At 39.2% G+C, this 27,234-nt stretch overlaps 2 protein-coding genes across 4 annotated transcripts in view; one reads left to right on the plus strand and one right to left on the minus strand.

Moving 5' to 3' along the window:
- LOC141807704 (sodium channel protein type 5 subunit alpha-like) overlaps positions 1-11,545 on the minus strand; it is a 244,433-nt gene extending 232,888 nt beyond the window's left edge. Inside the window, exon 1 of the mRNA XM_074693871.1 lies at positions 10,835-11,545. The gene's annotated coding sequence lies outside the window, so the exon portion shown is untranslated. The remainder of the gene's footprint in view (positions 1-10,834) is intronic.
- Positions 11,546-18,399: 6,854 nt separating this feature from the next.
- The window catches only part of LOC141807758 (aspartyl/asparaginyl beta-hydroxylase-like), a 32,295-nt gene continuing 23,460 nt past the window's right edge, over positions 18,400-27,234 (plus strand). For all 3 annotated transcript variants that reach the window (XM_074693954.1, XM_074693955.1, XM_074693956.1), the window contains exons 1-2: positions 18,400-18,640; positions 25,039-25,224. In XM_074693954.1, coding sequence (XP_074550055.1) covers positions 18,601-18,640; positions 25,039-25,224 — 226 coding nt within the window. In that variant the 5' untranslated portion in view covers positions 18,400-18,600. The remainder of the gene's footprint in view (positions 18,641-25,038; positions 25,225-27,234) is intronic.

Below are 27,234 nucleotides of genomic sequence, written 5' to 3' on the forward strand. Positions count from 1 at the left end.
GTCTGATAATAGGGGGATTTTTTTATCGCTTATTTTCCAACAATTCAATTTTATCCAATAGAAACATCTTATAGAAATCACTTTTATTGTTAACCAACAAGCCAACAAGATCCCTCATGGTAGGTGCAGTATGCAAACCCCCAACAAGCTAACCAGAGACTAAAAATTGAGTCATCCGTGTGAATGTTTTTCACTGTTTCAGAGGAAAATAACATGAGTGCAAGCTGCAAAAGAAGATGTAAGGATTAAGAGAGGAGTAAATGTTACCATAAAGCTGACATTGCAACAAAGATGTGTTGAAGAAATACAAAGCAACAGCAGTCACATCTAACATTAGCGCTATTCAAGTAGTGAGCGCTGATTCAACAGAACTTTGAGAACCTCAACAACTTTGTACCCAAATATTCCCAGCAATAATGATCCAACTTTTTCATGTAGAAGAGAAGACAGATAATTTTGTGAGCTTATGGTGTACTTGGGACAGTGTCCTGAATCTCTTTTTTCTCTCAAATGTCTCCCTACCTGCCCTGTGTCATGTGATTGCTTCACACATTCACAGCCTGATCCACAACAAAGTTTGGTCTTGGACATGTGGACTTCTAGAAATTGTAGATTTGAATTTGTAGTGACAAATTTCAAAAGTTGATAAGTCTGGAAAGTCTAAAAAGACTTCAAATACCAGTTTTGAAGATCTGATTGTGACAAGATTTAAAACGGTTTACAATGAAGAAGCCGAATACAAAAAGACAAAGTTGCTTTTCAGGAGAATAAATGACATCACCCTAAGCCTGCACAGGAAATATAATTGTTTCTAATGTAAATTTCCGTGTTTTACACGTGTTGATTCAAAGACGTTTTCTGCCTAGAACAAGACCTAAAAACAGACTGAACATAAGTCAACGACACATGATAAAGCAGCACATTAAAAATGAATTGAATTCTCATATCTTGTCATGTGTCGTTCACTCTCGCTGATTGACTGACTCATGATTTTTTCAGATTTTTCCTCTTGTTGCATAATTTAGTTTTTCTGTGTGGCTGAAGCTGGAACGGTTCAGACAGCAGCTATCCGGCCTCTTTGTTCCTCTGTAAGCTGCCTTATGTCGCCTTGAACAGTCACTTAAGAATAATGTTGACTGTCAGACCTCTATTAAAGCTGACACATGCTGCTCTCTGGTATTTTAACTTTGGTGACTCACCAATGCAGCTGCCTTTGGAGCTCTCACCAAAGCATATCAATTTATTCCAGAACCAGAAACCTGTGAAGAATGTTGTATTTAACAAAAAAAAAGATCAATGCTTTTGAAAAACATATATTTACCAACAAGTTTTGAAAAGAATTCTGTTGTTGAAATGCTATTGTTCACATATACCAAACACCTACAACTTTGCACTTACACTGTATTTTTGTCACCACATAATTAGGGGTCCCCATGCTTTGAGTCCCCACAAGATATGAAAGACGTGTTCACCCACACACTCCTCGAACATCAAACTCCAACTCTGTTTTTATTAAAATTCAACAGACTTTAGTTTTGTCCTTAAAAAGGACGGTGAATCCTCACATTAGTAATGTGGAAGCAGCTAATGCCTTATCAACATTTGTCAGAAAAGATGGCTGACACAGTGAAATGGTACCTACTTTTAAGAACTCAGTGTTTTCATTGATGACAGATTGTCATTAAAATATTCAGTTTGTTACTACTAATCTGAAAGTTTGACTTGGATTTAGTTAAAAAACAAGTCTAACTTTTTGGATTTTTTTAGAGGAAAGACTCACAGGGTCTATATTTTACCTGTCCTTGACTATAGTGATGTGTTGTACAGTAATGCCTCTGCTTAAAGTCTAAACACAGCCTCAAAAACCATGGCTTTCTTACTACTGTACTGCCTTAAGTAAACACTAGCTTACTTACTAATGTCTCTATCAACAGAGCCATTCAGGGGAACATTCCGGAACACTTTTTTTTTAATCTACAGAGCCATTCGGGGGAACATTCCAGAACACTTTTTTAATCTACAGAGTCATTCAGGGGAACATTCCGGAACACTTTTTTTAAAAATCTACAGAGTCTTTCTGAGCAACATTCCGGAATTGGCTACATATATATATATATATATATATATATATATATATATGTATATATATATATATATATATATATATATATATATATATATATATATATATATATATATATATATATATATATATATATATCCTGTCCTATAGGTATTCCAATTTTGAATTAAAAAAAAATGAAGTTTGCTTGAATGTTTTCGAATCTTTGGTGAGAAGTTTTTCCTGTTCTGTATGATTCAGGATGTTGTTTTGCTTTGTTGCTGGCAGAAATGCAATCACTGAGCTCAAACCTGGCTGTGTAAAAGTTAAGGCAAGGAATGTGAAGAAGAAATACACACAAACAAACCACCAACAAATACCATTATCCCCTTTAAATGTTAAACCAAGTCCTCAGTATAAAAACTTACTAGAAACACTACAAGGACTCAATTTTTGCCCCACAAAGGAAGGTTGTCCCTGCTGTACAAGTGCAAAAACTGATTAATGTCCTTGCAAGTTGGATAAACAAGTCTAAACACACATTCCACACACAGAATTCCTTTGTCTGACTACCACCTAAACATTTAGCCTAACTTTTACCCTTGTGTATATTGGTACACCGGAAGCATTTAGAATTAAAAACTGATATTTACAAATACTCAGTCTTAAAACTGATGGTCTTGTTTTTCTTTATGGGTCATAAAAGAGCACGGAAGAATTTAAGTCTGCTCCACAAACCCTCAAAACCCCACAAAGTGAGTGGTATGTTTGTTTTACTGGCCCACAATGTCCTCACAAACACACACAGGAGCAGGATTATCACATAAGAGACCCTCTGAGTGTGATTTGGTTAAGAGTGTTGAGGGTTTATTAACATTGAACAAATATTTACATATTATTTTGTCCAAACGTATCTGTTTCTATAATTGTTCATTTTTTAAACTGGTGTACAGGAGTCAGAACAGAGCAACTTTTCACCATCTCCAAAATATCTGCTCAGTTTTCAGCCCACAGTCTCTTCCTAATCCAGAAGAGTTGTTTGGCAGAGCTCTGCTGGTGTTAAAGATCCTCAATATTAACAGTAAAGAAAGTAATTTAAAAATTTGTGCCCTAAGTCCTCTCACATTAAACTTTGCAAATAGATTTCTTTATTTCCAGTGGATCAATACAAGCATGACGGAGTGAAATCTAAGTTTTAATTCCACACACTCTGCTGACTCTGACGTCTCCACAGATTTGGACAGTAAAATTGTGGAAGGAAAGGAAGGAGGCGTCACTTTTAAGAGTATTTCTGCGAAGCTGCTTTAACAGAGGAATAACAGATAATTAAACTGTCAGCACTCTCCGCTCGGTGCTCTCTGGGAGAGAGGATCACTGAGATTAAAGCAGGACGGGAGCACATCCGTCCATCCGTCCTGAGTCAGCCTCGACATGGAGCTGCCGAGAGACAGCGCTGAGTCACCGCCTTCGGTCTGAACCTCTACATCTTCAGCTCAGGTGATGGTCGATCTAGGCCGGGACCGGATGGGACTGAGCAACTGGGTGTCAGGAGTAGTCGACGTCAAACCCTTTAGCTTTCTGTCTGTAAATTATTGAAGCTATATTTTGTCTTCTTCTAGTTATTATTAACTTTACTTACTTACACTTGAGTCAAAATACAAATAATTGTGGTCAAATAGTTGCAAAAAAGACAAAACTGCACACGTCTGCCTTTGCACTTTTCTGTCTGTTGGCTCTTTTTCCTTCAGGGGGTCAAATTTTCAAAACGTATTTCTCTAAGTTATTAAACTTACTAGTTTTAACCATATAAGGGCATGGCTGACTTGGCTGACAGGTGGGTACCCTGTGGCTGTCTCCAAAGAGCCCCAAGGCCCCACCTCTTTAGCTCATCACAACTCGAACAACGCAAGGTTGGGTAAACATTTCCAATTTGGCTTCTGTCAACAAAAGGCTCCAAAATTTTGTATCAAAAAACAAATGGGTGACCTCACAGAGTCAACGCTCATACATCATAGAGTCTATGACAAGGCAAACAGCCAATCAAATGTTAGTATTTCAGGGCGACTATTCTTAAAAAACACTTTCTTAATTCCATTTTGTATTTTGGTGTAACAAAAAGTCATCTCATAGAAGAAAACACTCAAAAACTCGTATTTGCCATTTTGCAATTTTACCACCTGGGGTCAAAAAAGTCAAAATCAAAACACAGCCTAAGTTGTAAAAATTAAATAATCATTCTTTAAACTGAATCTGGTCTCAGAAACAGAGCGTTTATGTCAGTAATGGGTGAATGCTCATTAAAAGGTTATAAAGAAAACATGGCGTCCCTCAGGGTTCAGTATTAGGTCCCACTCTTTTCAACTTTAATCGCTATGCAGATGACACACTGCTCCTCATCACCAATTTTATGCTTTTATTTCCTTGTAGATAAGGTCTGATTGATTTCTTTTATGTTACGAGTCAGCTTAAAGTTTAAAAGATATGAATGTCGGGTCTTGACTTTTTCATAAACAAGCCCGTGACGATGTGAAATATTACATCAACAGTCAAAAGGTATTAAAAGTGTGAAAAAATTCGTTATGAATTCAAAGACACTCCACTCCTAGACCTCAGACGCAAAATCTGAAACTGGACAAACTTTAGCAGCCGCTTGACTCATGTTTGATTGAACCCTGCTGCTGTCATTCTCGGAAACTCCGATAAAGGTAAGTACGACATTTCTCGTCCCTTAAACACAGGGGATGTGTTTGAGTTCCTGAAAAGGCTTTATTGGATCCAGGAAAGAAAGAAAAAAAAAGTTATAGTGACACAATGCAGGAAATAATATTCTGGTAAGAGCACATCACGTGTTTCTGAGAAACGGGTCTTTTACTTTTCACAGGGTTTGACATGAGCGTTTGTGTCTTTCATGGGAGTTAATGGCCATGAAAACCAACTGAAGAAACACAAAAAAGAAATGGATGCAAAGCAAACGCTGAGCACAGTTTGTGAGGGCTCAGGAGGGTTTTTAAGCTCTCTGATAAAAGCTATAGAGCTGCTCTCAGGTTTCATACAGTGCCTTTACAGCACAAAGGTTGCAGATAATAATCGGGAAGCTGGTTTCAGCCTGCAGGACTGATGTCAGAACAGAGAGCCACAGCGCTGCCTCGTCCGTCAAACGGCAGCTCGTGTTGTCTCAGCGCCCGGCACAGGAAAGGTCAGGCCTGCTGCTCCGGCGCTGAACAAACAGCACAACACCGTGTGGGGCTTTTCAGCTGAACACACACACAGGGACACACTCTGAGGTGCATCCAGGCACACATACATTACCACTTACACACACACAGACACACCAAATACGGGTTTGGGCTCACGTAGGCACACACACACACAAATGTAATGCATGCGAGGCAGGCGGTGCAGCAGCAGAGCACCTGTTGTAGCGCTGTGTTGAGGTGTTGACACAACAGCTACTGCAGAGTTTGAACCATGATGAGCCGTACTGGAAATCACTGTTTCACATGAATCTTCTGGCTTGTTAAGTTTGTGTACCTGTGACTGCGATGATGTCAGAGTGCAGACAGCGCACCTTTACATCCCTGCAAAGGTCAGACGAGAACACAGAGATTTACCTGGTGAAAGACATACACACCTATCATTCCCTACGCTAACTTACAGCAGAGTAACAGTCTAGTGTGATCTCAGATAATACGTTTGGAGCACTGGTCAAACACTGACTTAAGGTACCCCTGTTGTCTATTTTTTGGTACCTTTGTATACCTTTGCTAAGTGTGTTCTCAGGTGTCCGTTCTTAAATATTCAATGGGGAAAATAAGTATAGAACAAATCAACTTTTTTCTCATCACATTTATTTCCAAAGCTGAGATTCAAACTAAATTTCTACCAGACATTGGTATTAACTCAAATAATCCACACATGAAAAGAAATCACAATGTTCAAGTCCATAAATAATGATAATATGGAATTAAGTACGGTCACAGGAAAAAAGTATTGAACACACCATGGAAAGGCTGTATACTTTGGCAAGGAAATGAACCATACCACCTTAAATCTGTCAGTAGTTATTACTTAAACATCCAATTAGTGCAAACCAACATCAGCTGGGCTAGAGCAAATTGATGGTCCTATAAAAAAGGTCGTTTTTTCACCAAGCAGTTAAATACCACACACCTCATGATGGGTAAAGGCAAAGAGCTCTCTGAAGACATTCACATCCTGATTGTTGCTCAGCATCAGAATGGAACTGGTTACAGACTTATATCAAAGCGCCTGAATATTCCAGTCAGCACCGTTGGGGCTATTATTCACAAGTGGAAGGAGCACCACCTTACCATCAACAGGCCACGCACAGGAGCTCCTTGAAGATTTCTGACCAGGGAGTCAGAAAGATAGTCAGAAGAGTACTCAACGAGCCAAGGACCACCCTGAAAGTGCTCCAGAAAGACTTGGAGGCAGCAGGTACAATTGTTACAGAGAAAACAATAGGCAATGCTCTCCACCACCATGGCCTCTATGGACGCTCAGCCTGCAAGACTCCATTCCTCAAGAAAAGGCATGTTGAAGCTGGTTTAAAGTTTGCTAAACAGCATCTTGACAAGCCTGTAGAATACTGGGAGAATGTTGTCTGGTCAGATGAGACCAAAACTAAACTTTTGGGCTGTCATACTACAGACCATGTTTGGAGGAGAAATGGCTCTGCTCATCAGCCAAAAAACACTACACCAACAGTGTAGTTTGGAGGTGGAAGCATCATGGCATGGGGTTGTTTCTCATCTCATGGTGTTGGCAAACTTCATATAATTGACGGAGCAATGAATGGAGCCATGTATGGGGAAATTCTTGATCTGAATCTGCTGCCATCCACCAGGATGATGAAGATGAGACGTGGCTGGACCTTCCAGCAGGACAACCATCCAAAGCACAAGGCAAAGTTGACTCTCAAATGGTTTCAGAAAAAGAAAATCAATCTGTTAGAATGGCCTAGTGGATCACCTGACTTAAATCCAACTGAACATTTGTGGAAAGAAGTAAAGAAAAGGGTTCACCAGGGGGCACCAAAGAATATTCCAGATTTAAAGACAATCTGTGCAGAGGAATGGGCCAAAATCACACCTGAGCAGTGTGGGCCATTAGTTCAAACATACAAGAAGCTTCTGGAAGCTGTCATTGCAAACAAAGGCTTCTCCACTAAGTATTAGATGAGTCTCAGTGTGTTCAATACTTTTTCCTGTGTTGTCGTACTTAATGCCACATAATTGGCATTAAGTACGACCTGAATGTTGTGATTTCTTTTCATGTGTGGATTATTTGAGTTAATACCAACGTCTGGTAAAAATTTTGTTTGAATTGCAGCTTTGGAAATAAATGTGATGAGAAAAAAGTTGACGTGTTCCAGTTTTGTGTCTGTAGGAAGATTTTACTCATCAAATCCTCTTATTAGCCGTTTCACATCAGTATCAAGGTACCCTTTTAACATGCTCAAAGGTACCATGTAGCTTCTTCATTTAATTTCCAATGGTCAGCCAGATCTGTTTAAAGACTGTTTTTACGTTCCAGTTGGGCATATGGTTTTCCTGCCCTCTTACACAAGGTTAGCTTTGTTTTATGGTACCCCTTCAGGTTAATGGTTAGACAGTTGGTTCCGCTGACTGTAAATGTTTCTCCCTTTTTCTTATGTAACCTCACACTTTTAATGAACTTGGCAGTTTCTAATCATAAGATGTGGAAAAGAATGTGCCAGGGTACCCCTTCACTTTCCATATTAGGGTCACCTTTCATAAGTTTCTTGCAGTACAGGGACATATAAAGGCTCACTATTTTGACAGTTTTGTTATTCAAAAAAGGTACCCAGAAGCCCTTGTTCACAATGTGTTCAAACTTTTGATTTTTTGGTACCCAGAAACCTTCATTTTTTTTCTTCCTTCTTTCATTTTCTATTTTGTTTATGAACTAATTAATTTATCTTTTCATTTACAAGTAGTGATAAAAAGGGTCGAGATTGCCTTGATATTCCATTTTAAGGTACCCCTTGGGTTTTGTAACACATTTAGCCTCATATTTTCAGCCTTACTCAAGTTTTTTGGTTGTTTCCTCAACATTATTTTAAGAATTGTCAAATCCTATATTTTCTTCTTCTTTAATGCAAGTCTATTTTAAGGTACCCTGTTGTGTTGTATTTAAGGTTAACTTTAGCTTCTGTTGTTTCCCTTTTCTAACACGTGGTTAATTCTAATTTTAGTAAACACTTTGACATTTTATTAAGACAGATACAACTAAAGTCATCCTTGAATTTATTACAGAGTTACAGAGGAGACATACCTGCCTCTAATTCCTCCATTCGTGACTGTTTTAGTCTAACATCAGCCAGAAATTGGATATTTCAGGTGTTGTGAGGAGAAAATCACCTGGAAAAACTAGTGCTTTCTTTTTTCCTTTTTTCTGGTCCATTTTACACGATCCATCTCTTGAGGATTTCGCAGAGCTGTCTTTTAAATCTCCGGTGTTTGTTTGAGGGTGAAGGTGCTGTCAGGTAGTTTTACTGTTTGCTGTTCTCTTTCTTTTAGGAAAGCTTCACCACATTTCAGCCTTTTTTCTCAGATCTTGAGAAAGCAGAAGTGACGGAAACTTGTAAACATGCCATTGAGCATTTAGCCGATGAAATCACGGGGTCAAGGATGCTGTTGATCTCTCATCGACTCTGCGTTTTGTTTCTTTCCTTCCAGCTCGGTTGAATTCTCTCCTGTCCTCTGGACCCCGACCAAACTTCTCTCTTTCATGACCATTTTTGTTGTCTGACCTAATTCTCTCCTTTTTTCCATCCTTGCGCCGTACCTGTGTTAACAATCTCCTCTAGTTTCCCTCTTTTTTGGAATTGAAGGATTGCAATTTAAAACAAATTTTAAGGGAGTGATCATTTCTGCTACCCAAAAACATTTTGATCTGAATGAAAAAAAAAAACTCCAAAATCTAAATTGTGAGACTTGTCTTGAGGCCTGTGCTGAGGAAAATATTTTCTTTCTCCTGAAAACAGTAGAATTTTTTTTACCTTTTTACAGAAATTGTAGCTTCTACAATCACCATTTCAGCACTGTTTGTAAAAAACAGTCGTTCACGTCTGCACTGCAGAGATTCTGCAGGTGAGGCAGCTGTTCAAGCAGCGCTGCGTAAAGAAAAACACATCTCTTTTTATTTATTTGTAAATGGAGGATGTGTTGTTTATGCTCCTCTTGAGGGAGGGGTCAGAGGTCGTGATGCAAGCTGCTGTTGCTCAAGGACCTTTTGGTGAGGCGGGGGTTGAGGGTTATCCTAAAAATGTACACTTAAAATAAATGAATACAATTTTTTTCACGCTGGATTTTAAATTTTGTCTGTTTTATTTGCAGATTTCGTAATTTTTGATTGTAGATTCTTTAATTTTTCACTCCTTTGTGTCAGTATTTGAAGATTTCCTTTTACTTTTATGATTTTTTTTTCAGACAGTTGCCAGTTTTCTGGTTCAACGCCTGCAAAAAAACAACATTTTGAACTCTGTCATACCTGATATGAAGCTAATCAGGCTGTACGCTAAATATAATCTGTGATGGAATCATCCAAAAAAGGTGGAAGGTCAAAGGTCGTGGTGCATCTCTAATAAACAGCTGAATCTTAAACTCTGATTTATTTCAGCCGCTTTGCTCCTGAACACATTCACGCTGACAAAAAGCCTCACTTTCATGCTCAGATCAACAAAGTGCGTCACGGGAATTGCATGACACACAGATCCTGCCACACAGAGAGCAAAACAGAAATATTTCAGTGTGGTGTATCCCATGAAAACACACACACACACACACACATCAGCCACCGTATACAGCTCACAGGAACATTATAGAGATGTTATAGAACATAAAGTGCATCACAGCACAAGCAGGCGGCTGTAAAAACACAGCTGAGGTACAAACACACACTCCAAGAGTCCTCTGAGTGCTCAGCAAAACCGCAGGAAGAACATGCTCAGAAAAAAAAACAGTAAATGAGTTTGTCTAAGGATTTCAAGAATACAGATTGTGATTTTATAGCTGTTTTTGTATTTAGGAAGAGATGCAGATCTTTTACTTAATTTAAATCCTAAAAAGTTTAAATTAATCATATTTTAAATAGGCTTAATGTGCTTTTTTAAATCAATATTAAATATAAAATTCAGCACTTTGGCTCAAACCAAACTGACGCAGCTCAGTGCGCAGAAGAAATCTCACACCGTGGGATTATTTCAGGTGTAGCAAAGAGGTAAAAGAGGGCAAACCATGACAGCAGCACAGCACAGCCCCACATGTATCTGCTCTTACATAAACACTGAGCTTAATTAATGGAAAGTGGAGGCACGGCTCGGCTCGGCTCAGCACGGCTGATAAAGAGCTGGGTTGCATAGGAACAGAGGAAACTGGGTCTCAGGAGGGAGAAAGTGGCTCAAAACAGGGATGGAGAGCAGGTCTGAAATGAGCCATCACTCTCAGAGAGGCAGTTTGGATCTGAGGGGAGAGTTTTGATCTTAAATCAGATTGTTGGGCAGTTTTCTGCAAATATTGGCTTAAAGGTGCCTCCATGTGTGGCCAAACTGATAGAAGGTGTGTTTGTTTTTCATCAAGAGGAGAATAAATCATGTCATAAAAACTGTGAGGAGTGATTTCTGCTCAGGTGTTCTGACTTCACTGGACAAACTGGCTGGAAAAGGTCAGAGTTCACCCCCCACACGGACACATTATCCCAATAAACAAAACCAGCTCATGTACTCACATGTGAAACTCCTTCGTTAAAAACTGCGGGATCTTAAATCTCTCCTTCACACCATCACCGCTCCACCGCGCCCCGCTCACTGCTGCCAAATCCCATCCGGAGAGGAGGCGCAAAGTGGCCGATCCATGAGCGCAAAACTCCGCGTAACGCCAGGAAAACCAAAGTGTGTCAATGCAGGAGGAAGAGGAGGTGAAAAGATGGAGGAGAAGCTTCTTTTGTGTTTGTTTTTTACATCCAAGCACAGCGGTGAAGAGGATGAAGGTGATGAGGAGCGACAGGAGCGCAGAAGTGTCCCTCCAGCAGCGGCAGAGGGAGCGGGCTGTCGCGCGTCAGTGAAGCCGGGGAGGAGAAAGTGCGCACCGGGCTGTTTCACTCCGTCCGCTCCGCGTCCTCCCGCATCTTCACAACTTCAGTTAATCCTCTCTTTGACTTTCCTTTAATCCTAGAAAAACACTCCTCGGCTCCTTCTTTCTGCCTGTCTTCTCCTTTCCTCTCTCAGGTGTGATAATTAAAAGGAACGCCTCCAAAATAAAAGTCCCCTCTTGCAGCCCCAGCTGTTGCGTTTGTTTCTTATCTTGTCTTTCTCTCTGGGTCAGTTGTTGAAATGAAAAAGTGAGAAGTTGTTCCGTCAGAGGGGACTGTTCGCTGCGTTTCGGCGCGTCGGTAGGTCGGTAGGCTGGTAGGGCTGACCGGCCGGACTCCCAGCATCCCTGCCGCTTGATCGCCCTCGCTTGTTAGGAGAGAAAGAGTTGGAAGGAGGGAGGGAGGGTGGGGGGAGTATCGCGAGGTTACGCCCTAACTCCCGTTTGTCTCGCGGATTGGGACCATGAACACACATGATCACACACACACAGAGTTAGTGACATGTATCGATCAGAGCTCGTGTGTCAGATGTGATGTGGCCTGTTTCAGATTTTTCATCATGAGGATGAAACAAACTTTTCTCCAGGTGTGTCTTTAAGCCTGATCAACACCTGCTTCCTTTAGATTAATTATCTGTCCTAATCAACTAAAACCTTTCAGCTGTGGGAAGTGACACCTGTCTCCTGTTTCTTTACACACTTTCAGGAACTTTTGCAAACTTTTATTTCTGTATTTTTTGCCCCTTAAAGTATTAAAATGGAGCTTTTATGGTTTTCTTTTCTTCCTTATCTATCATAACTCCCTCTGAGTTACTGTAAAAATAACTCTTTCAGGGACCTTACCATTGCTTTAGTGCCCTCTACTGGCTGGATAAAGGACTAGCATTTAAAACCATGTGTGGAAGATGTTTGTGTGTTGACTTAACCCAAAATTGGGGTCATTTTTCAGAATACACACCAGTTGATTGGGGACTAAAATCACCTTCCCCATACAGATTTCATTATAATCATCTTATCTTCAACATGCACCTTCAGTTTAAAATTGCCACTGTCCCCAAAATTGACTTTTTTTTCAGATAATTTTGTGTGAATCTGTGTATAATCCAGCACACTGCCCCTAGTGGCTGCGTGTGAAACTGTATCCCCTAATTTGACAATCAAAGTGTGCATCTTACACTACCTTTATTTAATAGTAGGGATGGGAATTGATAAGATTTTGTCAATGCCCTTATCGATATGAATCTTTATCAATTCCCTTATAAATTCCTGTTGTGAATTTTCTTGGTACGAAAAGTAGCTTTACAGGTTTTCTGTGTCAACAACATTTAATTGAGTTTTTACTGTAAGTGAATAAAATATAATTGGTCCCTGAGTCTGGATATTTCTGGGCATAATTAAACAGAAACAGGTAAAAAATTCACACAATGTGACGTTGATGTACTGTGTTGTAATGTATTGATAATTCAAGCAGGCCATCTAGTGTCTCAAAGTGGTTATAGCAATAGTTAAAGTTGTTTGGAAGGTTACCGTTGTTGATGTGATATGTTTCTGTGATGAAAGTTGAAATTCTATTCTGAAGCTGAAGTTATACTGATGTATGCTAACTGCTAGCATATCAATGCAGTTTCCCATATACATTAGCATCAAGCTTGCGCTATTTTGTTATTTTGGTGAATAAGGGGATTTATACCACTTCGAATGTACTGAATATGAATCTCCTGAGAGAGAGTAATGTACATTTCTTTATGAAGTCAGTTCTTCAGTAAAACTTCAAGCTGAAAATCCTGAATCAGAGTTTTCTTGGGAAATGTTAGCTAACTGCTAAGCTAAGATAGCTGCAGCAGACTAGTTGACGTAAGGCCCGGCGGCTCTGGCACAATGTAAAGAATTGATAAGGGAATCGTTAAGCATAAAGGCTTAAGATATCGATGGATTGAAACATTTCTTATGGATTCTCAACAGGAACTGGTTTTTCGATTTCCCATCCCTATTCAATAGACATCCAACACTCTACATTACAAAACTGATCAACGGAGCTTTAATCATTTGAATAACTGTGCTAGTCTGTGGTAGGCAGTATTGGGCAAATTTCTTTAAAAAAGTAATTAGTCACAGTTACTTGTTACTTTCCCCAAAAAAGTAATTGAATCAGTAACGAAATTACTCCTTCATTAATGTTATTAGTCACCAGAAAGTGATTATTGTGTTACTTTTTTGAAAAACCTTTAATTTTGCAAAAGAAGTCCCTTTTTGAGCAGGTTTTTCTCTGGGACATAATGTTCACATTTATAATGCTGAAGTCGTGTCTGTTTACTTCCATCCTGAAAACGCCAGTTTTAACCCCACAGATCGCCACCGACTCATGCACATCAAATCTGAAACTCCTGTCCTGTGTCTGGCTGAGTGAGCCAGGTCGGATAGACCTGCCAATATTCCCACTTTTTAACCCTGTCTCTCGCTCCACTCCCGATTTGTAATTTTCCCCTAATTAACCCCTCATTGTTAAGTCTGGTCGTGTCATCTCTAATATTTTTTCAAGTGCTACTTAAACCTTACATTCAAACCTCAAAAAGCATCCACCCCTCTCCCTCGAGTTGGTTTGATCCAAAGACGCTGCAGGAGATCCTCTCTGACTGCAGGTTACACAGACACACACAGGTGGCTCTGTGTCTTGTTTTTTTTTTTTCATCTATTCTGTCCAGGATTTTTAAAATGAAACAGCACCGTGACAGCTGCTCTGTTACTATAAATTCTTGACAGTATTTCTCTACCATCATGCCTATCTATTTGAATGCTCTGCCCAGTGTGTTTACGTTTGGTGGCACAGTAATGCAATGATGTAATTATATTAAGTATTTTTTAATTGTTCTTTTGTCAATTTTTGCATCTGCTACCCTCAGAACTCATTAGTTTGGACATTATGTTCACTGAAAACAAAGAGAAATGAGGCCTGAATTACTTGTTACAAGTAAAAAAGTCTGCCAATGGAACAAGAAAAATTTGTGTGAAAATTTGCTTAAAATGAAAACAATGTATTAAAAGAGCAACTTTTCTCTTTTTCCATTGGCAAGGATTTTTTTTAACTTGTGATTCAAGTGATTCAGGCCTTATTTGTGCCTTAAAATAACTTTAAACAAGAAATTTTCTACTGAAGATAAGACAAAATTAATAGATAAGATATAATTTTTTCCAGTGTGTGTTCCTGGATCTAGTGATTCTCAGTGTCCTCTTGACATGACCTCATAAATTCTCTCTGGGGTTTGGGTCCGGTGAGTTTGCTAGCCAATCATAAACACCTTTTAGTTCTTTTGGCGCTGTGGGTAGGAGCCAAATCCTGCTGGAAAATGAAACTAGCATGTCTATAAAGCTTTTCAGCAGAAGGAAACATGAGGTAGTCTTCAATTTTCTGTTTAGCAACTGCGTTGACTCTGGACTTCCGAAAAACATAGGTCCACTCCAACATGGTGGACCAACAACAACAGCAAACTGTGCCTGTCCTGGGTCCTTTATTCTCAAATGTAAAGAAAAAATGACTTTCATCTAAAAAAAAGGGCTTTGGACTGCTGAGCAATAGTCGGGTTCCTTTGCGCTTAGGTAAGACTCTTCAGATGTTTTCTTTGGTTCAGGACTGGATTGTGACAGTTGTAGTTCAATTCCTTGATCTGTCTGCGTGTGAAGGCTCTGACGCCTCAGTCCACTCCTTGTGAAGTTCCCCCCAAATCCTTGAACAGGTTTTCCTTGATAATCTTATCCCACCACACTCTCTCCTTCCACTCAACTTTGTAGTAATCTGCTTAGGTACAGCTCTCTGAAAACTGCTTCATCAGCTTCTGGTGTCACTGACTGTCTTCTGGACAACAGTCGGTCAGTCATCTACCTCAGACTGAACCAAACTAAGAGACCACTTAAAATCTCAGGCCCATTTAAAGCTTGAATATTTCTGATTTTGTGCCGAGCGTCAAGCAGAGGTCTTTCCCTTCTAAAAGAACTTTATCTATAACTGTCTTTTTTCACAAAGCTTTCCCTCACAGAAAGAAGAAGCTGAGTCATAAGAATAGAGTGAACCCTGATCTTAGATTAGAGCGTCTGCTGTTAAATCACCTGTGAAGACACAATTTTATAGATGGGATTTTTCACCATGGGCTCTGAGCTCTCTTTAATCCGCCCTCATGTAAGTACGCCACTTTAAATTCAGCTCAGGTCTCAAACTCCTGATAACATCAGGGTCAGGAGTTTACCCACACAACTTCTGACCTCTAACAGTTTTCCCCCTCTGTGATGTCAAAACAATTCAACACACAGTCCAACTTTAAAAAACCTTTAAAGACCGATGCTTCCCTGAGCATTCAGCCTGACTCATGAGGAACAGTAAACTAACTGTTGTACTGCAGCACCCTCTAGTGGTTAAAGGAAACATTACAATGGAGAAAACTTCCAGGTTACATTACAGGGTTTGATCTCACCAGTCGAATGTATGCTATTTTCCTTTTTTCTTTTGGTTTTAATTAAAAAAAAAACTGAGTCTTTTAAAGGTCACTGCTATTAAATTAAGTGTTATGATGAAATTATTTTTGTCAGAAAATCCGGAAAGCTACACAGAGTACTTCTAACAACTATAACAAAATAAATAAATACATAAATTAATAGTAAAAAATAATAATTATAACAAAGGATAATTTTTATATTGGTACAAAATTAATATATGAATAAATTAATTAATAAATTAGTTAATATTAGTAAAAAAGAATAATAATAATAACAAAGGATCATTTTTAATATAGTTACAAAATACTGATGGCAATCACCAGACTTCCCATTACCATTATCATTATTACTATCTTAAATTAAACAGATTTTTTTTTTTTTTTAACTTTTTTTTTTACCTTATTATCTTGTTAGGTGCCGCCCTGTTGGCTATTGCTGCCTTTTGCTGCAGCGCTCTCTTCTTTGTCCATTTCTTGAAATTTTTTTCTCTTTTTTGTAATCTTTGTATTTGGAGTGGATCATTACTTTGTATGGCTAATTTGTTGGTCATGGACACCAAACTTTTTGTGTCTTCAGTGACATTTTTACTACTTTTTCTCCTGTGTTTGTCTGGAGATCCTACATGTAACCATGGCTACATTGTTTACATGTACAATCAGCTGTTGGCAGCCTGTAGCATGCCAATGCTATGTGGTGCAAGGCCTGATGTTTCCCTCAAGGTGAGGAGAAGGAGGTGAGGACGACATGCTGGTTCTCAGGTGTGAGCTAAGAAGTGACGACATGGACCTGTCCTTCCATCCATCGTTATTGGGAACGTACGATCTATCTCCAATAAGATGGACAAGCTAGCCGTGCTAACCCAGCAACAGAGGGAATACCAGAAGGCAGAGTAGCATCATGCTATTCACAGGCTTGGCTAACAGAGCAAACACCAGACACCAACACCACATTGGAAGAGCTTCACCTGCTGTGAGCAGACAGGATCCAGGAGACAGAGACTGAACAGACTGCTGAAGAAGCTCAGTCCTGGACCCTGTGGAGGTGGAGGCTGGCTGACTGGACAATGATGGACAAGCTGTCAGCATCTGTTTTCTTATGGACCTTTTTGCACTTTCTATACACTGTCTTACTTTAGTTTTCTTGATTGCTGCTGTGACTTCAATTTCGTTGTACTTGTTACAATGACAATCAAGTTCTATTCTATTCTATTTTATTCTATTCTATTCTTTTCTTTATTAAAAATACATTCATTATTTATAGATTTTTGTTTTTAACTTTTATTTTTTGTATTATTTGTCCCCCTTACTATTGGATGGATCACCTGATCCTTTAGAGCGGCAAATGGGATTTCAAAATCTGAATCATTTTGATCCAGATCAAACTCTTTGAACAACTGACCTGTGGTGATTTCAGAAGCCTAAATAGTGGATGGGACGATGACAATAAATCTGATAATTATAAGCCCCGTTTCAACTAAGCGGTTCAGTTTAGTTCGTCTCGACACGGCTCGCATTTCATGGCCAAAAAACTGTAATGAACCCACCCACTTTTTGGGACCCTTCCTTAAGGAGGCTAGACCAAACCAAAGACTTTATAAAACAAAGACAAAGTCACGCCGATGTCTGTTCCTGAAACTGTAAATTAAGCACATCGGCTATAGCGGCCATTCGCCTACAGCCATAGGGCGCCTGTCGGTCACGTGACCCTCAGCTGTGCCTCTTATTGGGGGAGCTTGAGATCTTAATATCCTCTGAACGGCCGAGTTAGAAAAGAATTCACCCCCTGTACAGTGGGTGCCAGTAGTAAAAATAGCGACTCAAACAGGAGACGTTTTTTAAACCAGGCTGTAAATATGTTAATTTCTGCTTTGAAAACATTTTTTTTTGGCTTGGTGTGTATGTGACTTCCGCTACTTCCAGAGCCAGCCTCAAGCGAACACTAGAGAAACAGCAGATTTTAGCACTTCCGCATTGTCTCATATTCCCAGAGCGGAGGTTGCCGCTTGGACCAAACCGATGAGATCCCAGAATGTGGAGCTACAACACTGCAGATCATTGGTTGATCATAGAATCGTCACTTACCGTGTGACAGCTGCTGTACTTCTCCTGGCGGCACACAGTCTTCGCTGAAACAAAAGTTGATTGCGCTTTGTAACAAAAAGCCACATGCCAGTCACAAAGGAGACGAATTGTTGGATGTCTTTCATCGTTGCTCTTTGTTTGCTGTGTGGTGTTTGTCTTCTTTGATGGATTTATTAGCAGGATACACTCTGTCGTGCTGCTATGACGTCACGATGCTAATGACGCCGCCGACCACGAGGGGGCACGGTTGGCTGTGGAAACACAAACAAGATCCAACCCGTACCAAACTGTACCGGACTGCTTAATGGAAATGGGGTCATGGATTAGTTTGTTAATTAAGACCTATATTATTGTAATAACCATGTGTATTTCCTTTCAATTCCACTTGGTTTTTAAATGTGGGTAATTTTTCTTATTCTTAAATATAATTTTAAATGTTTCTCTACTTTTCTTGCCGTCACTCCGCCCCAGATGTTTCAAACTCTTCTTCCTCTGCTGCCACGTTTTTGCTCCTTTCCAAAGAGAGGGCGGAGCCTCGGAAGTTGTACCACAATCTGATTGGTTTACAGTCCCAGAGTCCCAGCTTTAGTCCCGCCCAGAAAGTGTTTCCGCTGCTCTGACTGGTGGAATACGGAGTCGATCACGGTTACTATGGACTTTGGCTTTGCTGGTATCCAAGTGAGGACGTGATTTTTGGTGGACTGGTGGCTCCAGCAGGAGAACATAAATCATCAAGCAGCGTTAGCTTATAGATGCTTTTAGAGTAATAACAGTGAAGTTAGCTTGTTAATCTGGAGCAGCATCACTGTTAGAAGTGCGTTTGAGGATTTACGGCGCGATGACACAGAGAAAGAATACAAAACCCCACTCCAAAAAAGGTCAGTACCCTTTCTTTGCTAGTTTGGACGCGCCTGTTTGGCTTCCGTTCAGAATCCTATCTGACATTGTGAAGTTTAAGGCTCTTCCCCTCACCGGTAAAAATACGCGTCCATAACGGCAAAACTGGCGCTGTTGTAGGTATGATTCAATCAAAATCTTTAATTTGGCGATTTTTTGGACTTCACTATGTACAAGATACACCCATAAGAGACGATTCGCCTGTGGTTCCCACGATCTTCCTCTGTTTAGAGTGGGTCCTCTGGGCTTCTTGAAGTTGGGTGAACCAGATGCAAAACTTAATGTTCTTCTTAAGATAAAGGGATTTTGTGTAGTTAATATAAGCCGAACTTCAAAGTTGCTAATAAAGATTACTTGTTATATCATTATTTGCGATTTTTTTTCTTTGTTGCTTATTTCTGGTCAGAAAGTTCAAAATTGACAGATTTATCAATGGAGTCTGGTACGAAAATCTAGCGATGCAAGAAAACCTGTCTCCTTTAGCCAGTTCTGCTACCTGTTCAGATACAGACATTAAATAAGATATAGACTGCTAAATTAAGATTAATCGTGAAGTTTAAAGAAAGAGTACCCTGTGTGATTATATTAGAAGGATGGAAATGGCCCTGTAAATGATGCTAGGCTAAGCCAGCTAACATTAGCTTGTTGTTGATGGTTGATGGAGGCATTTCTTATCTTATTTACACATTAACCTTCTAACTATGTAGCAATAACACGAATTCATCGTGATTTTTTTTATTGTTACTTGTATAAAAAACTAGCTGTAGTATTTTAACTGTGGATGAAATAGTCTTGACAGCTTAAGATAGAAGTTTTAATACTATAAATTTTCACTTAATGCTGTATTCTATTTTTCAGGGATACTTAAGTTTTGCTTTTGTTAGTGCCTGTTTTCTCAACACAGACGGACACGTCATTTATCTTTTTTTATCATTGTACATGAGGTCATTGGCAGCAGAATTCAAATAAAGAACATGCTCTTCTTCCCCAACGTCTCATTGCTGTTCTTTAAAACTAAACCAGGCCTGAAACTCATAATAAATGCATCCTGCATTAGTCAGACACACTGGCAATTCAAATTGTGCTTGCAAAGGGGGACATGTGCACTTGGACTGGCCTACCCTCAGTATGAAAGTATTGGAATGCAAATTATGACAACAGACGAGTGTGCTGCTAACACACATCCACATTGTTTTTCCTCTGTGTGCAATACACAGAGAGCAACAGAAATGATTCCTTCTGCAGCGTCAGGTAGTTTTTTCAAATATGCTGGGTTTTAACTGGATTTAACTTCATCTCACAAGTATTTTAAGCTGCTTTCTTTTGTTCTTTCTCTCACATTTGCTTGTCAGACTTCACACATGCAAAATAATACTGGAACAGTGGCTAAAAACAACAAGCATTTGGTTCAAGTTGTTATAGGTCCATAGGGGACCTTGTCCCTTCAGTAGTTGTTGACTTTCCTGCAAGAAAATCTCTGCAACTTTAGAGATTTATTTAAATGGTTTTGGCAATTTAGCATCTGGTAAAGTAAGATTGAGCTGAAGCATTTAGTAGTAAATCTATAATTGTATCACTTAATCAAAAAGAGGAAAATATCTATGAAACATGCCACAACCCAAGGTGATGCTTTTCATAGGTGAAACTCTGTCAACAGAAAGTTGAAAAGCAGCAGAAATGTCCAAAGTAAGGTGCCAAAACAATTCAAATGTTGACAATTTTGCATGAAGACTTCTTAAGGAGCTATGTACGCTAACAGTTTGTTTGTGCGGACGTTGTCCGAAACCTAAATTATCAAAGCACTTGGCGCCAGCATCTACTGTGGCTACAGGCTACAAAGGTTGTCCTCGAGCAGCAACCACTAATCTTAAAAGATAAAGCAGATGTGGGACTGTCAAAAACTGCAGTGGCTAGGTCACATCCCAGTCTCACCCTGTTTCCTGCTTTATCCACTGTCCTCTATGAAAAGGGTGTAATGGGAAAAAAAAAAGCTAAAAAAACAAAAAAGTGAAAAAGTGAATGAATGTAGTTCCTCTAGTTTCCACTTGAGGGTGGCTACATAAGCAAAGGAAACTAAACACCCATTTAAAAAAGCCAATAATGAAATGTTTAGATTCTGGTTTAAAAAAAGAACAACTTTAATCAAAATAAATCATTTCTCTATTAGCACACATCACACAGAGATGAATTTTATGAAAAATTGTAATTTCTTAAGGTGTTAAACGTTCAAGTTTTGCATAATTAGAGGCTCAGCAAAATCGACTGGCAGGTGGGAACACCGTAGCTGTTAGCAAGGAATATGGCTGCCATCAACAGTAGGACTGGGATGATATGCTATTCTCACGATTTAATTCTATTGTAATTTTTGGGGTGCCGATTTAATTTAAACTGCAATTCTTCGATATTTAAGATTTTCAGTTTCCTTTTTTACACCAGACCTGAAAAAAAGTTAAATTGTGATAATAATGTCTACAGACTATATCAGGAGCCATTATTTTTCATAACATACACATCCCATTATCTTGAGTCAGAGAGAAACATTTCACCCTCTGCTGGAGAAAAGTGGTATTTTTTTCCAATCTAGTATGTAAACACAGACTGAAATGAAGAATTTGAAAACTCTTTTTTTATTTGACGAAGAATCCTGATTTTGATATTGCCAAACAAAAAATCCTGATATACCATGTAGTGATTTTTTCTCCCACGCCTAATCAACAGGCTTCAAAACAAACAACCATTGGCTGGTGTCACAGAGACTTCATCCATATAATACTTTTTTTTTTTTAGTGAGTCCTTTTTTTAGCTATCTTTCATCCCCCTATTGGTGTAGTTGTGAGCGACCACTAGCCTATCCATCAACAATAGGAAGTACTGGCGTTGAAAACTTTTGACCCGAAACACAAGACGATGGCACTTTTTTATGATGTAATCAAGAAATAAACATCTCATATTCAGGTAGATACAGTAGCTCTTCACTAGTTTTACAGCATGAGTCAAGTGGAACACGAGATGTCACGTACTGCCCCTTTAATTCAGGTGACGTACCCCACAGCTGACAGAAAGTTTGTGTGTGCGGACAAAGAAGAGTCAAGGTTATTTGGTGGGCTATTCTGTCCTCTCTGGCATCTCACATACACACACACACACACACACACATACACACACCCTGACCCTGGTTTTGTCAGCTCTAATAATAGTGAGGATCAGGTTCTGGATGGCCAGTAGACTGTAGTAAGAGGAGGAGGAGGAGGATGAAGAAGAGAAGGAGGAGCTCTTTCTGTCTTTCTTCTTCTCAGCTCAGTCTCTCTCGGCAGCTTTAGCGCAAAGCTTTAGTTTAATCGCTTTGGATGATCCAAACTTTAAATCACTGCTTTCTTTTAGATTATTTCTCGTCTCATGTTTTTGGTTTATCACTTCTTCTTTTTGACGTCTCATTTATGTAGTTTTCTTAAAGTATTTTTTTGAAGTTTCAGCGCTGTTATTTCTTTTTTTTTTCCATTCCTGAGTAGTGTGTAGATTACGTCGTCTTTCTGGTCCAGCTGGTTGGTATCTCCGTTCCCGGTTCTGGTGTCTCTCAATCCTGTTTTTGATTAATTTGAGATCTACGGCGTTCCATGCAGCGCTACCGCCAGTATGGCTCCTCCTATGCCTCTCCCTCACCCCCTCCACCCCCCTCACCCCCTTCGCCCCCTGCAGCTCCTATAGAGGAGATCACTGCTGAGGATGAAGAGGTGTTCGAGGAGGAGGTGTATGAAGAAGAGGTGTATGAAGAAGAGGAGGTGGCCCCGCTGATACAGGAGGGGGAGGAGCCTGCTGAGCAGGAGACAGGTAGGACTGGAGGACGAATCAGGTTTGACGTGGTTCTGTTCTGGTTTGGTTCTGATGTAGCTTGGTTTGGCTCGGTCAGGGAGTGACAAGGAGGTCCAGAAGAGTGAGGAGGGGCAGCCTGTTGACCAGGGGACAGGTAGGAATGGGAAAAGAGCTTGAACTGGTTTGGTGTAGATGGTTTAACAGGTTTTAATTGGTTTGGTTTACAATGATTGGTTTGGTTTGGTGTAGCTTGCTATGATGTGGAGTGGTTTGCATGGATTGTTCTTGTTTAATGCTGATTGGTTAGGTGTGGATTTGTTAGGTTTTATATGGGTACCTTTCACATTTGAAACGATTCGGTACCAATGCCCAGTACCTGGCAATCGGTACCGGTACTCAACGGTACCAATTTTTGGTCCTTTTTTGTGTTTATGTGGTAAAAAATATTAATTGGTTTAATAAAAAAATATCTATTTTGTTTAATTTAACACATTTATTATTTAACATTTAACCTTGCAATGATGTGTTCATGTCCAGCATGGAAAATCGCCTTCTCTTCTAGTCCTTCACAGTCACAAGGATGCAGTTAGGTACCTAAACATGGTACCTTTTGGTCTTACATGAATCGGTTCCCGGTACTTTTGACAGAATTTGGTCGGTACCCATAAAAATACCTAACTCGGTACCCATCCTTAGTTTTTTATAGAGTATTTGATGTTGATTAGCTTGACGTCGATTGGTTAAGTTCAACATTTTTAGTTTGGTTTGGCATGGGTTGATTTAACTTTGATTTTGGGTTAACGTTAATTGGTTTGACAGTTATTGGTTTGGTGAGACTTTATTTTTGTTTGGTTTTGTGTTTGGTTGATTTAAAAGTTTTTCGATTGGGTCTAAACATTTTTTGGTTGGGTTTAAGAGGCTTTTTGTTTGGTTTGATGTCTTTTAGTTTGGCTCAACGTTCGGTTTGTTTTAACATTGCTTGATTGATTTGGTTTAACAGATTTTGGTTTGGTTTGGCATGGGTTGATTGTTTGGTTTGGTTTGATCTTGTTTGTTTTGGGCCCATGTTGATCGTTTTGGCATTAATTTGTTGGGTATGATGTTGTTTGGTTTGGTTTAACATTGCTTGACTGATTTGGTTTAATGTCGTTTGGTTTGGTTTACTGTTGTGTTTTTTGACGTTGCTTTGTAAACTCAGTTTGGGTTGACCCTGTATAATTCAGAGCATGCTACTATTTATAAGTAGAATGTCCTGCCGCTGGTTTTCACTGTAAAGACCTTCCAGTGTTGAGTAGTTTGTGCGAAAAATCCTGAATGCATACAGCTCTTTAAAAACTAAATGGTTTGTGTTGGTTGATTGTGACTTGCCTGCAGTGCAAACACTTTCTCAAATCATTAACCAATCATTTTTAACTAGTCACATTGCAGTTGTGACTTAAAATATAATACTGCACATCTACATAAGAATTCCTCACTTTAACTAACCATAGCGTCTGACCAGTGCACGACACCACTGAAAATTTCTGAGGTGAGGGGAATGTATTCATTGTGCAGTCATGTAAACATTAATACAGTTGGAATTGTCCAGGAAGGTGACTGTGCAGATCCTGCTTCATCCACTTCATTCTTTTTCTTAATCTACCCAGTAACATGCTTCTTTTACATATTCGGTGATGGTGCTGGGATAATTCATTGTTAAGGCTTTTAGAGCTCTGGCAAATGTTCTGAAGAAATGATAGACATTTCTACACCTGGAACTTTCTAAAAATACTTCTGTAATAGCTCCTCACACTGTGCTGCTCTGCTGGATGATAACGCCTCTCCTGCATTAACACTACTTCAAATAAAACCCCTCAGACAGGACACATGTACTTCACTTCTGCGTTGTATAACAGCTATTTAAACCCTCCAGGACGTCTTTGACAACACTTAATTCATCATCCTGCTCCTGCAGAACAGAACAGAAACTTTTCTCAGGGTTTATTGCATAACACACACACACACACACACTATGAGAGTTAAATAGAAGACCTGGCTGCTCATTGTTTTTGTCACCAGTAATTAGACATAATTATGCTACAGAAGCAGACAGCTGTTGTCATTAGCTTTAGCCGTTTAAGTCCACGGTGTTAGACAAACAGCTGCTCCCTCTATCTCTCTCCCCCCCTCTTTTTCAGGGTCATGTTGACTCCATGTCTCTAACTCTATTCCTGGGTCGGCCTGCCCTTTCTGGTTCCTGCCACATTGTCTCTTTCTCTTCAGCCTGGATTTAATCTGTTGCCCATGAATAGATTGTTCATATCCTGAGGAAAAGTGGCTCAGATACAGATCTGTTTCATATAAAAGACATCAGAGCCTTTTTAACTTTGCCCTAAAATAGTTTAGACTTGTAAGAATCCATTGAACCAGGAACCTCCTGTAACAGTCACCAAAAAGTTATGAAGCAAGTATTAACTTGTTAGCAATTCTGCCAACCTTGAAAGTTAAAGCACATTAAACTTACATGCAGCCAGTGTTTGCAATAGAAGGCGTAATTTGAGGATTAATCTAATCAATGTCTTGCTTTTAGAGGGGAAAACACCACCAGTCGAGAGCAAGAATGGAAAGAGGACCGAGAGAGGAGGAGGGGATGCTGGAGGAGGAGGAGGTTCCAAGTACTCCATGTTCACCTGGTTCGTGGTCCTGGCTCTGCTGGGAGTCTGGAGCTCTGTGGCCGTCGTCTACTTTGACATTGTGGACTATGACAGCGTCCTTGGTAAGGAGCTCAAGTTCAAGTTTGATCGTAGTTATCAGTTAATCTTTATGCAGGGTTTTGTTCTGGGTTAAAGATCTTTTCCTGTTGACCCATGACACTTCCATCGGCTCCAAAGGACCGATTACAAACTAAATTGAAAACTCGGAACGATAAATCTATGTTTGTCTTCTTTTAAAGGAACTCTACCACTATAAAATACTATTTGAAGAGCAAAAGTATGTTTCTTTTGCCTGTTTGGTAAAATCCAAAAGGAAGTGTTTTATAACAAACAATGAGGAAATTTCTTTTGTTAAGATGCCTGATAAAGACCTTTTAATAATTTAAAAATATTCAGGGTATCTGCCGGGTCTTAAAAAGTCTTAAATTCTCTTAAAATCTAATAAAAAAGTCTAAAATAGGATTCTGAAAGGTCTTAAAATGTTTGACTTAGACTCGATGTGGTTTTAATTTCAAATAAGTGGGAAAGTAATGTTAAAAGAGGTCCCTGGCTTAAAACTCATTTAAATAATTCTGTTTGAGTTGATTTTAGCACCACCTGTTGGATTAGGTGACTATTCTCATTTCTTAGCTGATCTGCTTCATAACAGAGAGGGTTATGGTGGTTTTATCCAATCCAATCCAAACCACTTTGTTCATATAACACATTTTAAAACAATAAAGTTTGCCAAAGTGCTGCACAGTTAAAAAAAACAAATAAGAATATCAATAGAATAAATAAAATGAATGAAAATAACACAAAGAAACAAATAAGAGTCATAAAAACAAAGGGGTTAAGACCCTTAAAAAAAGGCTTTTAGGGTGGTCATCCATTTTGTATTCTACTGTGAAAGAGCTGTAAAAAAAAATTGAATATTTTGCAAGGAGTGCCTTCAACTTTTTTGCCCGTATGGATGGGAAATGGGTCTTAAATTTTATTCATTTTAGTCTTAAAAAGTCTTAAAAAGTCTTAAAAAGTCTTAAGTTTGACCTGGTAAACCTGCAGAGACCCTGATCTTGAAATTGTGTCTTTTTATCAAAGTTGATGTTCAAAACAAAGTGAAAGTAAAGGTTATGGTATATTCTTAACAGAAACTCTGCGCCATGATTCTGTTAAAGCTAAAAAACACACATTTGTAACTCTATGCATGACCCTTGAAAAATATGATAATCCTTTAATATTCTTTTAATCATCTTAGTGCTGTTACTTCCTGAAATGGTCCTCGCTAGTAATCATGAAATATTCACATGGTCCCTATAAACCCTTGTAATAAGAACATACCCAACACACACAAACATATGAGTTCAAAATGAAGGTTTTCATACAGGAACCTGCTTTGGTATGTGGTTTTAACAGTCGTCTACACACACAGGCACACAAACTGAACAGTTTTTTCTACGGGGGGAACTGCTTGAAGTGCTGTTCACTTCAGATTTTCTGACAGACATACGAGGCTTTCACAGTCTTTGATGCTTACAGACTTGCACAAACACACACACACAAACACAAACATGCACACACACTCTTTAGCATCACACCAGAAACTGCTGGGGGTTTCATTTAAAATCTGCTTCTGTATTTATGTGGTTTTGGCAGTCATACAGGGCTTTCAATATGTCTGGATCTCCCGTCAAGCAGATACACTCATACTAGCCGTCTATACTTGTGAGGACACTCCTGACTATACTGCACCAACACTTCTTGATAACCTTGAATTCAACCTTACACTGTCCTTACCTTTAAAACTACATATCTGAAAAAAACAATATACAGCATGAAGTCCTTATTTCCCTCATATGTCCCCAAAGTAAGTTATAAAAATCTTTAAAATGTCCCCATAAAAATGGTTGAAAAGGACACATGCACAGACAGAAATATTGCAATAAAAATGCAGGTTTTCCTGCTTCCATTCATATGTGGTTCGACACTCATGCAGGGATCTCATCAGATCTAACTTTCCAAAATACACACACACACTCACACTTGTTATGCTATACTTGTGAGGACCCTTCTTGGGAAATGCATCTCGGATC

The sequence above is a fragment of the Halichoeres trimaculatus genome, unplaced genomic scaffold (genome assembly GCF_033239565.1).
Source record: "Halichoeres trimaculatus isolate MK-OKI-2021-1 unplaced genomic scaffold, fHalTri1.1 fHalTri1_scaffold_18, whole genome shotgun sequence".
In the NCBI taxonomy this organism is placed as follows: Eukaryota; Metazoa; Chordata; class Actinopteri; order Labriformes; family Labridae; genus Halichoeres; species Halichoeres trimaculatus.